Source organism: Vanacampus margaritifer, chromosome 7, assembly GCF_051991255.1.
Source record: "Vanacampus margaritifer isolate UIUO_Vmar chromosome 7, RoL_Vmar_1.0, whole genome shotgun sequence".
NCBI lineage: Eukaryota > Metazoa > Chordata > Actinopteri > Syngnathiformes > Syngnathidae > Vanacampus > Vanacampus margaritifer.
The window spans coordinates 16,793,012-16,805,414 of NC_135438.1; the positions used below are offsets into that span (position 1 = coordinate 16,793,012).

At 37.8% G+C, this 12,403-nt stretch overlaps 1 protein-coding gene across 1 annotated transcript; it reads right to left on the bottom strand.

The window, feature by feature from the left end:
* Positions 1-3,313: 3,313 nt before the first annotated feature.
* Positions 3,314-12,066, bottom strand: slc25a10b (solute carrier family 25 member 10b). Its single transcript, XM_077571777.1, has 11 exons — positions 11,606-12,066; positions 8,355-8,474; positions 7,208-7,322; positions 7,088-7,136; positions 6,973-7,014; positions 6,845-6,888; positions 6,702-6,772; positions 5,170-5,262; positions 4,998-5,075; positions 4,868-4,924; positions 3,314-4,758 (listed from the first exon to the last, which is right to left on the bottom strand). Exons 1-11 carry the CDS (start codon positions 11,693-11,695, stop codon positions 4,657-4,659), a joined length of 861 nt encoding a protein of 286 aa, XP_077427903.1. The 5' UTR covers positions 11,696-12,066; the 3' UTR covers positions 3,314-4,656.
* Between the last annotated feature and the right edge of the window lie 337 nt (positions 12,067-12,403).

A 12,403-nucleotide genomic window follows, 5' to 3' on the forward strand; every position in this document is an offset into this window, starting at 1 on the left:
AATAGTTATATTTTTGCATTAAAAAAAATTGTTTTTCTGCTTCTGCATTCTGCCAAATTCACCATTACAGAAACAACAGTTGCATAGTTAACAATACTGATATTTTAAGGAAATAGGAATAACCCTTATGTTGGGTGTGGTAAAAAATAAAAAATAAACAAATAAATGAAAGTTAAATGTGAACAATATAAATGTAGTTTAATTCTGTTAAAAAATTATATTTTTGACAAAATCCAAAACTAATTAAAAAATAAGCTGTTACTGTGTAAATGCTTCATTCGTGGGTATACGGAGTTCTTCTTCTTCTTCAGTCAGCATTGAGTATTCCCACTTCTAAATCCCCCCTGATGCATACCCTTCAGCCATGGCCGATCCTCCTCTGCCTCTAATTGGCTGCCTGCCCCCTGCCTGCGCTGATTAGATTGGCTAACTTTTGGCATGAGGAGTAGGAGAGTAGGGCGGGTCATGTCGAGGAAAACAATCCTTCAAATGCTTCCCCGAACCACAATGGCGACCCAGAAATTTAGCTCAGGTGAACTAATTTGCCCACGTACATGGAATATTTGATTGCGACATGGATTCGATTCCCGGGGTTACACACTAACTACATGCTATAGTTAAGGTATATAGTAGCTTGGCTGGTACTGGGAAAGTTAAAGCACAAGAATAGGAACAAATAGTTTAAGATTCAGCACAAAACAATACTGAAGTCTAACCAGACTGTTTTTCACTATTTTTGTTCATTGTTCATTAAGTATTGTAACTTGTTTTATAACATATACTTTGTTTGCCTCATGATAAATACATTTTACATTATTTCAGGCTGCTTGTGTTACAAAACTGTTCTGAACAGGTGACGATAATTTTATTATTGTGAGCAAGTACAAATGATGGATTTTTAATTATTGCATGTCACCGTTTCTAAAAGAGGATGTTTTTCTGGACTACTTTAAAAAAAAAAAAAAAAAAAAAAGGGGGGGGGGGGGAATTGAGAGTATAGCCACTTCTCCAGGGACCACTACACCACTGCTGGGAACCCACCAAAAGCTTGCTGTGTCGCGGAGACAATCCACTCACTTCACTCAACAATAATTCACTGTCACCTTCAAAGTAGCATCACTTCCTGTACTTTCCCCACCTTTGCATCTCTCAGTTTAAAGTGTTCTGCAACTGGTGTATAGAATTACATATCAGAGACATTAATTAGTATAGAAGTATTGTTTTGTGGTACTTACATTGATTTTTTTTCTTGCAGATTATTATATTAAATATTGCTGTATCATCATGTCTGTTTATGTGGTAAGGTTTCCCATTGTTTTGCTTTGCTGGACAGCAGCCCAGTCTTATTTTAAATGATCATTAATCCTCAATATGTTGTTAAAAGTGATAGGAAACTATTGCAGGAAACGGTTTACAGATAAAGTATGAATGTCAAGTCATTTTTATTTATATAGCGCTTTCAAACAGCCTTAGCAGTCACAAAGCGTGTGAGAGATATTCGGACTGGAGGAATATTACTGGAACGCAGTACCTTAATTTGCCAAAACAGAAAAACATTGTATTGCCTGTATTTGCCATCGGGGTTGTTTGGAATTCAGGTAAGATTAAGGCCCCGTTCACACGAAAGCGAGTTTCAATGTATCCTCACAAGTTTCTTACCGTTTAAACCGTTCGTCCACCGTTATCAGGAGATAATCTGGATAAAACTTACCATACAGTACTCTGTCTAGTAGATGCCATATTTTTGTTAAACCTCTTAAAGCAGAAATTCTTTACGTCATGATCACATCTTGATTTTTATCCAGTAGTTCAAATCCATTCTCGTGTATAAATTACTGTAAAGGCAAAACAAGTAAAACAAATACTTCTGGATTTACAGTAACTGAAAATCTCCGTCCTCCTTCCAAGGTTGCTGTGTTTTATTCCAAGCCATTCTCATTTTGTTTATAAACAATAAGACAAAAGAGTTAATAATCATTTGAGTGTTGCAATTGTTGCTCCCACATGATGTCCTTGCAAGTGTATGAGCGACTCAAGAGTCACCAGCTGCTGACTTCAATACATAATTATGGCAATTCAATTACAAATAAAGAAGTTCAGGACATGAACCTTTATGAATATATACTGTATGATGTCTGCAAAGGAAGACATTTTGTTGAAATCACAATGATGCAAAGACAATTGGCCACTTTAATGATTTTCAAATTGAGTTTGAAAAGAGAAAAAACTAAACCAGCAAGATGGGGGTAAAAGACTCAAACTCAAACTAAACATGAACCTATATTTCTTCCTCAATTGACGAGCCGTAATTCTTGAGTTCAACGCACTCACACCATGCACGAGCTTGACACAGAGGCTGTAGTTACGCTTTAAGCCAGATGTGGCAGTCGTGAGTTAAACGTGACAAACTACACAACGCACCTTCTCTTCATCTCTTATTCATTTTCACTCATTTCTAAATATGATGCATAGCTAAAGATGTAATAAACCAAAACAACTAAATAATAATGCTTAAGTGAAAATGAAAAACGGATCACTTGTGGATCCCTCAACGTGCAGTTTGTGTGTGTGTTTGTGTTTTGTTTTGTTTTTATAAAGCACCGCAAAGCAAAACTGGTTCAGTCTGTCCGGTTCTGTCATTGGCTTCCTCTGCCATGGATCTATGCAACCATTTGTACCATCAAATTCATAAGACATTCACACTATATAAAGACTGAGAAGATACTGTACAGAAATTTGCAATGCTGTTGGTCTTCTTATTCTCTTAGTGAAAGATCATATTCACTTCTTCTTCTTTTTTTTGTTTACTCCGGTTTAAACGGTATTTTGGATTGTCACATTGAGTCTCTGAAAACGGCAGATTTAATAAAAAATTAAAAAATTAAAAGATTTTTGACTAATTCTAAATTATTTGAAGTTAGTCAATATTTAGTCTATATATTCTCTTATATATTATTATGTTAATGTGTGATCTTTGTTTAAACATGATGTAATTGAACTTGAATGCCTGATTTTATACAGGCTATTTATTTTGTTGTTATACTGACAGACGAAATGTTATTAAAATTAGTCAACATTTAAATTGGAAAAAAATAGACAAAGGCCTCTCTTGTGATCACATGTAATCTCACAAAATTGAAGAACAATGTCCTGACTACTGGATATGTCAGGGACAGACACATATACATACTAGCATATACCGCTGGGCTCAGCAGGAAACGTGTAAAAAATCATTGGCTACAATATGATATAGTCTTGTGATTTACTACACATCATTTGAGGCCTAACTTGTAAAAGCACACAGAATCGCATGTATTTTCATTAGTGTTTTAATTAAAAAGTTATTCATTTGCGATAAAAATGCATTAACACACATGGCAACAGGTGTGTGTTCATAAAGTTGGGTTAGTAAAGCTTATCTGTAGGTCACATTTTCGAGGACATGAAGCACAAGTCAAGCTGGTGGTTCTTGAAAAATCTATCCTGGGATGAAGGCGCAGGGCTGATGACGGGATTGAGCCCACTCACACACTGCTATACTGCCCCCAGGAGGACAAACACAGTAAGGCAACATGACAGGGATTCTTCAGGGACAAATGGACAAATCTCATCACCGATGGCACATACAAATAACTACTGCTCTCTTTTCAACAGTTACACTTAAAATTCCAAAACATGTTTAAGTGCAGAGTAGTTTAGTTAATGCTAGTCCAGGGTTAAAGTGCCGTACTCGAAAACTACAGAATTGTAAAATAAATTGACACGCACTCATCTTCTGGAAGCAAACATTACCTTTACCACTTTCTGTACAACTTCTGCATTAAAAGGTTCATCTGATTTTCAATTTAAAAAAATTTTTTTTTTTAAATGAAAGAAAGGGTGTGGGGGGGGATACCAAGTGTACCATTACTAGAATATCAGATGATGTTTATGAGACGACTTGGTCCACTCCTCAATGCTGAGACTGAATTATTAGCAGATTGGTGGAATGAGGCCACAAAGCTTCATAGACTTCTACTAGATTTCCGGTTCACAAATAATAAAAATATCAACAACGGCGTCATGTAAAATAAAGGACTGTAGGACATTTGGTCAGTACCAATGGGAATGAATCACATATTTGACTACATAGTTACTTTAGCTGTATTTGATTACGTTACATATGCTATTTATGTGCCAATACTTTGTTGGCCTAACATGGCACTTGTTTGTTTTTCCGACCTATACTATTTCAACAAAAGTATTATTGGTATATTTTTCTTCACCAGGCCCCAAAAAGAACGATTTAAAGCGCACTAATGGATCTATATAACTCATCTAAATCTTAATGGAATTAAGAATTAGTTGAAGTCGCACTAAAGTCAGTCGTTTTCATTAAATGCCTATCAACTGAGGCTCGAATTAAAACTACATCATATACCTGAAATCAAACAGGACATGTCACCAAACCTCTAAATTTTCCTTTTTTAGAAATAGCTTGTTCCAGTGTGTATCCCTGACAAAGTGCAAACCCTCAGCTTCACGCCATGAGATAAGGTCGAGGTGGAGCAAGTGGAAGCGGCGTGCCCAAGCCATCCGACATCCGTGGCTTCGTCTCTTCCGTTCATCCGATGATCGCAGCGGAGTGGTTCAACACTGGCCAGTCGCACTTTGCCATCAAGAGATGATGCGAATCCCAAAGTTCTTTTTCAGCTGCTCCAGGAAGATGAACGTGAGCACTGTATGAGGAATCAAGCGGATCCCTGCCGGAACGAGGCCCTGAGACACAACGTAAGCAGAAAATGTTGGATGAAGTACAGCTTGGAGAGGAAAAAGTCAAGTAACAATACATTTGAGGCCGGTTATTTTGAAACAAAAGTGTCACTACCTTATAAAATGCCAGGGGACCCAACTTGGCGGTTTCTTGTAAGCAATGTCGTACCCCCTGAAAGGAATCTGACACTGGTTAGATCAATTAAAGATTAAGGGATGACAATGAGGAATAAAAAGGAACTCACAGTGTACTCTCCTTTTGAGTTCATGAGTCTCGTCTTTAGAACATCAAGAGGCTGACAAAGGAACGTTGCGCAACCTCCCTGCATATAAAGTTCACGTTAATATAAAATAGCATATTCTCAGATGCACTTGTAGTCCATGGCGATCAAACATTTTGGTTAACTTGACACTTACAGCAATGAAGCTGGAGAGGAAGTGTGTGAACATGTTATCGCCCAGCATCCCCGTTCCCAACACAAGCTGCTTGGCCTGGTCGTAACATGCCAACTGAAGGGGGGAGAAAAGGTGAATTATGGTGAGATGAATAACTCAGCAATTTATTTGTCACCACGGTGAAGCCTCAATTGCAATGCAGACAGCCACATACTATAATTATCTTAGACCTCATAAACTCAAATAAATATCTCCCTCGCAAAATGAATAAAGTTTCTATCAATACACAGTATCTACCTTACCATTTATTTCATAATCATATTATAAAGGTATCATAAATATTGGTCTGAATGCTGAGAGATTTGATTGTACAGTTAGCAAGTGCTATATGATCTTCGACTGCATCCATGGCCTTGCCTCATATATTGTGCAGTAGGGATGGGCAATACTGATCAAATGTGTCACTAATACAATATTTAGCATGTATATGAATGTTTGACTCTCATTCACAATTATAAGTGGCATATCATATCAATCAGCATCTCATCTGTACTGAAATTAAATAAAATACTATATCTTCTTCCAAGGTAACTTGAATGCCTTTCAAAATCACGTTGCTGCTTAAAAGGGATGTCAACCCAAACATTTTCTTTATAATATGTTCTATGCACCCCGCTAGTTTAAAAATGGCATTTTAATTTATATTGTGTTTGTGAAATATGAATTAAGCAGCAAAATCCACCTATTTTTTAATCAATTTCGAATTTTCTGAGTTTGGTCATGTGACGTTCACAAGCTGAACCATGACTGTTTGTTACCTGAGGCCTGAGCAACTGTCATGTCATTTTCAGTCGAGAGAAAATGGCAAAATGGCCGCCCGCTGAGGTGGATAAAATTAGGTGGATTTTTGCTGATTAATTGATATTCCACAATCGCAATATTAATTTAATCAGAATGCAGTGTTTAGACTACTGGGGTTGCATAGAACATATTTTAAAGAACATTTGTGAGTTGACTTCCCCTTAACCCCTTCAGACTCACATTTTTTCTGCTGGGCATTTTTTTTAAATTTACTTTTTCTTTTTTACTGATTTTGACCCTTTTCCCACATAAGAACAACATGGGGGGGGGAAATGGGGGGTTATTTATTTCATGTTTTTATTAGCTACTAAGCAACCAACACCCTTGAACAATCAAGTCATGGTAAATTTAGAGCCGTCACTCTTTCGCATGAACACACACTATATAATGCACGCAAACATGCGTTAAGTAAGTGAAGCTCTTGCTGTATTACCACATTCATAACTCATTAATATTTAAATAAAACCAGTCCAGCCACTTCTCAATTAATTTCAAATATTGATTTAACAATAATGCATTCATGTGCATTTAAAAGACTTCAGTTCAATTTAGTTACTGTTTTACAGATCAATACAGAACTGGCTTTACAATGTGCCAAATAAAACAATTATTTGTGATTTGTTTGGAGTTTGAATTAGTTTAACAAATGCATACATTGGCCTGCAAGTACATTAACTGCTAACAATACTTGCCTGTCCCACAGTAACCAAGGCTCCTCTGCTGGACGCCATGGTTGCTCCTGAGAAAAGCTTCCTCACACCCTCTGCGGGATGGGTCAAAGGTCAGAAATGGCCATGTATTATTTTGAAGTTACAATACATGTTGCTGGTGTTACCTTCCCTGAAGACTCTGAAGAGCCCGTCGAAGGCATGTTTGTAGCTGATGGACGAAAACACGTTTAGGAGCGCCTTTTCCAGAGACGTTATGTGATTTCATACTTTGGTGATATTCTGCTTCACTTACTTTCTCCTCAGTTCTGCTGGTAGTTTCATATCATTTTGCATCCTGGATACAAAAATGCAAATAAATAAAAGGACCAAACATTATTTTGAAGCTAAGTGCAATCATGGCATGTTACCTGACATTCACCATGTCTGCTGGCGTGCCAACAAAGCCCCCAGTAAAACCTATTCAAGTACATAGTTTATTGTTGAATATTGTTGCATAAATGTGTGTGCGTGTGTGTCCGTGCACGCACCTCCAAAAGCTCCCAACAAGACTTTTTGGTAGAAAGGCATGGGGCCCTGGCTTTTGTTTCCAAGCACGTCCCTTACAGTCTCGTAGATGGCAAATCTGGTCAGCGAATAAGACATCTGAAGAGGAAAAGAAATGAAAGCTTTGAGCTAAAACAAGAACTTTTGTACTTTTTTCTATTAAGATACAATCCCCAAAAATTGAAAGAGGTACATGGAGGACATAAGGCGGATGATTATATTTAATCAATTGATTTTCTATAAATTTACGTTAAAATTGTTTTACAATATGAAGTATAGAATTTAAGAATTTGAGTGAAAGTGAAATGTTTTATTTGCTGAACAAATACCTTCTGGCTGGGAATGACTCTAGAAAAACTGTCAAAAGACTGTAGGAAGTAGCGTTAATTTGAAATTTGTAAATTCTGCAAAATCCATAGATCAGTGATTCCCAACTAATACACAGTGACAAATTAGTTTGCAATTAAAGACCATCAGGTGTTAAAGCAATTTCACTAGATAGCGCAAGCTACATAATCGATCTGTCTAGCAAGCCACTTCTTGTGAAAAAAATTGAAAACAGTGCAATAAAGGTTAGGAAACACTGATCGTTGCCATCCAAATCCATTGTAAATTTAAAGCATGATATTTGCATATGTTGAGAATATGAATAATTTGGGACTTTTTTTTCTTTACAAGCTGTTTGCCACTTTATTATTTGGCTAGCAGGTAGCGATTCAACATCTAAAAATTTACTTAGATCTCAAAATCTGGCAAAGATATGAATAACTTAACTTAGCTGTAAAAATAGGATAATTTTAGCCAAGCAAGCTACAATACTGTTTAAAAGTACCTATAAAAGATAACTCAAATATACATTATATATTCTTTATTTATATAAGAATTCTCATACATAAAGATACAACTCAAAATGATGTGCAATTATACAACATAAAAAGGAAACTACGTTTGAGGGATGTGATGCATGATCCTAAGTGTTTAGAATTCATGGTTGAGTTGCTGTAATTGACCATTTTAGCTTGTGCAAGTGCGCTAATGAAGTAGCTGCTAAGTGAGTGGACGTTAATTAAACTCAGTTTGATTCAACAAGACACCAAGGAAACAGTTACCCATAACATGCACATACTGTACCTGTCTGCAAAGTGAAGCCGAGAGGCCGTTGTAAAGCGCGAGCACCCCGTTGTTCTTCACCACATGAACAGCCATGCCAAACATCCTCTTCTTCACCTCCTGCTGTGTTTGGAGGTGCACCTGCAAACAACACGTACAGCATGATGGAGTTGAATGTAAATATTTATCACCATCATGTCTCCACTTCCCTCCCTGAAAAATTCAGCTTTGGTTGCTTGATGGCCCTTTTTTAATTTCCTGAGGGTTATCGAGGACTTTGTTTGTATTTTATGACTTTTGAAAGTGAACTTTGGTGAAACAAAAGGCAGAATAATCAAATAGTCGATTAAATGATCATTAGTATTGTCTAGTGCAGTGATTATTAAACCTAAGTTTAGCTAAATAGCTAGTTGTGCTGGACTAAAATTGCTCAAGTTAGGACGCTGACTCCCATTAGTCAACTCTATATTTAAAGAGCACTTTTAAACAACCACCCCTGTTTTCTTAATATGAACCCAAGGGCAGCAGATACAATGAAAACAGCAGAGGCCCCAAAATTGAACCCTGTGGAACACCATACATTCCGTTATACATGTGAATTCATATTGCACATATTCATCCGACCACTTTATTTTTTTGCATGACATAGTTAGCATGAAGGGATTACAATAATAAAGAAATCACACGACATCCCATCAAACAGACACAAGTCAACTACTGAGTGCACCAAATTCCCCTGCAGCAAAGATAGGCCAAGCAATGTAGCATGATCACCTGCAGCCAATAAAGGCCAAGCGTATCATCACAAATCAAATGAGTCGGGCGTGTGTCTTGACCTCCGCTGAACCCCTGAGACTGTCTCACCAAACCCCTGGGATTCGATTGAACCCAGGTTAAGAACCACTGGTTTAGTGTGTGAAATGAGCAGGGTATTTTAGTATTGGTTAATACAATGGTAAAATGTTTATTCTTGATATGAAGATATCAATATGCAAAACGCATGTCCCATAGTGTCCCAAAATTATAAGCATTTTAAATTAATGCACAAATTTCCCCATTTATTAACCATTTTCTAGTTTATAAACACAAGTTTTATGATAATGTTTTATCCATCCCAAAAAATATCAGACGCCATGGAGCTTTCAAAGAACACAATCCATTTGACACTATGAAAAAACTAGCTTTCGTAAAAGAGAATGTTGTGACAGCTTTGCAGTAACATAACACACTTTTCTAAACTGAAGGTGTCAGCAATTTCACAATGCGGCCTTTGGCCTCTGCTCGAACAAGAATTTCTGGTTGAAGGCCTCTGAAACTTTAAAGCAATACAGTTTTATTGAAATGTTTTATGAAAAATGTGCACCCACCATACAATTATTTGGTCACCTACATGAGGTCTAACTCTAAAACACATGTTTAATTTTTAAGTCAGATGCAAATGACAACCCACTAAATCTTTACCACTGGAAGGTGCAGGTTCAGTAATTGCAGAAAGATGGGTAAAAGTGAGTGGAAACACTGAAAAATGCCTCGTTTCTTAATACGGGGGGGGGGGGGGGTGTGAGTGTGCCAGTATGTCACATTCATTCATGAATGGTAAGACACAGCATGTGGTGTGTATTCCACTCAAGATTTAAATGTCATTCAAATTTACTTTGAGCATCTGAGACACATTACTCTCATGGGCTGTAACTCAAATTGTCTCCCAAATTTATACCAACTGAAACGCAGTCTCTTAACCATACTTCATTGGGTCACAAATGGAGCAACAGGAACGCTTGCAGAACAGAGACACCAGAGAAAACTTCCTGTTACTTTTACTCTACAACTACTCATTTTTTCAGGAAGATTCCCTTCAACAGGCTGCATGAAGCCGCTGTCTCTTTAAAAGTACCCCCTCCTCACAACAAGGCCACTGTCCTATGATTGGTTTTCAGGAGTTGGCAAAGTGAAAAAAGCCTCCCTGTACTTTAGAGGAATGCCGGAAAAAAAAGATGGCCAGGGGCTATACAAGTAAAAGATGACGTAGCAGTTTTTGGGTTTTTTTGTAACTTGTTCTTCTGCCTCTCCCAGTCACAATGTGCAATGTGAATGCCTCCATAAAACAAAGTGAATAGCAATGTGCAATAGGTGACAAAAAATAAAAAACAAAAACATTACTCACACGAAGTTGTTGAAAAAAATTATAAATTAGCTTACACAATCTCTTCATGGGGCTTCCAAAATACATACAAGTGATCATGAGAGAAAGCATTTTTCTTTCTTTTTTTAAACAGGCCTTCTGTCAATAATTACACACCACATGATTCCCCTAAGGTCCATCCAGTTAGTTGTCAAGGTCATGTGACGCAGCTTTGCAAAATTTGGGCCAATTTACCACGAGTAATGACTCAAATGCCCATACATACTTTTACAACAAGGTGCAGTTTTGAATGACTGACAGAAGTATTAATTTTACATTATGTTTTTTAAATTATTATTAGTATTTTTGGGTGTGGTGGTAGTTTGCATTCATGAACAGGCACACCAATTCACAAAATGAGATGTTTCTAATATTGCTGTGTCAAGTAACAAACAGCAGTAAAGATATAAACCACTCAGTATAATGCAAACCACAATCACAAAATCAATACTTACATGACTGTCAATCACACCTGCATGATTATTGTGGTTTGTTTTTTATATAGCTTTTGTATTGAGTCTCGCTCAATATAATTAATTACTAGACCCACAATTATATATATATTTTTTAAATGTTCATTGATGTGATAGATTTTTTTTTTGCATATTATTGAAATTAACAGATTTTGAATGAATATCAAAATAAAATCTACATGGACAACATAATCAACTGATTAATAGATTACATTACAGTTGCAGAGCCCTATAATTAATCAAATCCATACTTCTTACAGTACATATTCAGACTCAGACTGCATTATGTTGGCAAACGTAGATTTGTCTTCCCACAGGTATACTTAATAATTTATGATGAGAAAACAATAATTTTGAGACTGACAGTCTGCCATTATCATTATTTTGTTGTTGTTATTATGACCACCTGCACTACAGCACGTTCGTCCTATATCTTTCCATTTGCACGATGACAGTAACTACAGACACTAAACACAGGGATCGCTATCCACACTTTGAAAATCAAATGAGTCTACAATATATTGAATAGAGAGTGTGCAGTAAATCAAGAGTGTTGTTGCAGTATGTTTGGGCCTGCGCCCCTCGACAACTGGGAAGATGGGGTCACAACCCCTCACCTTGAGGAGATCCAGAGGATGCGTGCAGCAGGCGGCTCCGCAGGACGCCAAGCCGCCGAAATACCACCGCGACATCCGTTTCTCGGTCATGGCTGCGTCCTGAACAGTCGCGCGGTGCAGCTACAGCGGTATCCGCCTTCGTTGCTTCCCGGTCTGCTCTCGCACAGTAGTAGTAATGGTAGTAGTCGCGCGTCCACGGACCCACCGATTACCTTGTTAATGTTCAAACATTCCAGTAAGAAGCGTGCACTTTGACTCCAGATGTACCATGCGCACTCCCGTCACATATTTATTGAGACTAAGCGCGAGCGTGCATGCGTGCACGGTACGTGTCACAAATGTGCAGCGGTCCAGGAAGCAGCTGAAATGGAGAGAAGGGGAGCAGCCAATTGACTGCGTGAACGACGGAGCTGCCTACCCGCCCCTCGACATTTGTGCCAAAGACCTCGCTGGTCACACACGCACCCGCGCACACAAGCTAGCGACACTTTTAACACACTCTCTTGGCTCTTAAAGAGACATGTACCAGGAGCTTGTCGTGAGCCTCAATTTGTGTACGGTGTCTCTTTAAGAGGACTGCTCAAGCCATACATCCAGCAACACGTGTGGTTATATTGTGCTCTGCATTGTTGAGAGAGATGTTACACCTATAGTCGCATGCCGGGCATCCTTAAATAGAATGACTTTATGACTTAGTGTAAAAATGGCCTTCGTGTAGTAAAAGTATCAAGTTAGTAGTAAAAGTTCAATTTATATTCACACTGCCTGTGCATTCCAGGGGCGCAGCTATCGGCCACC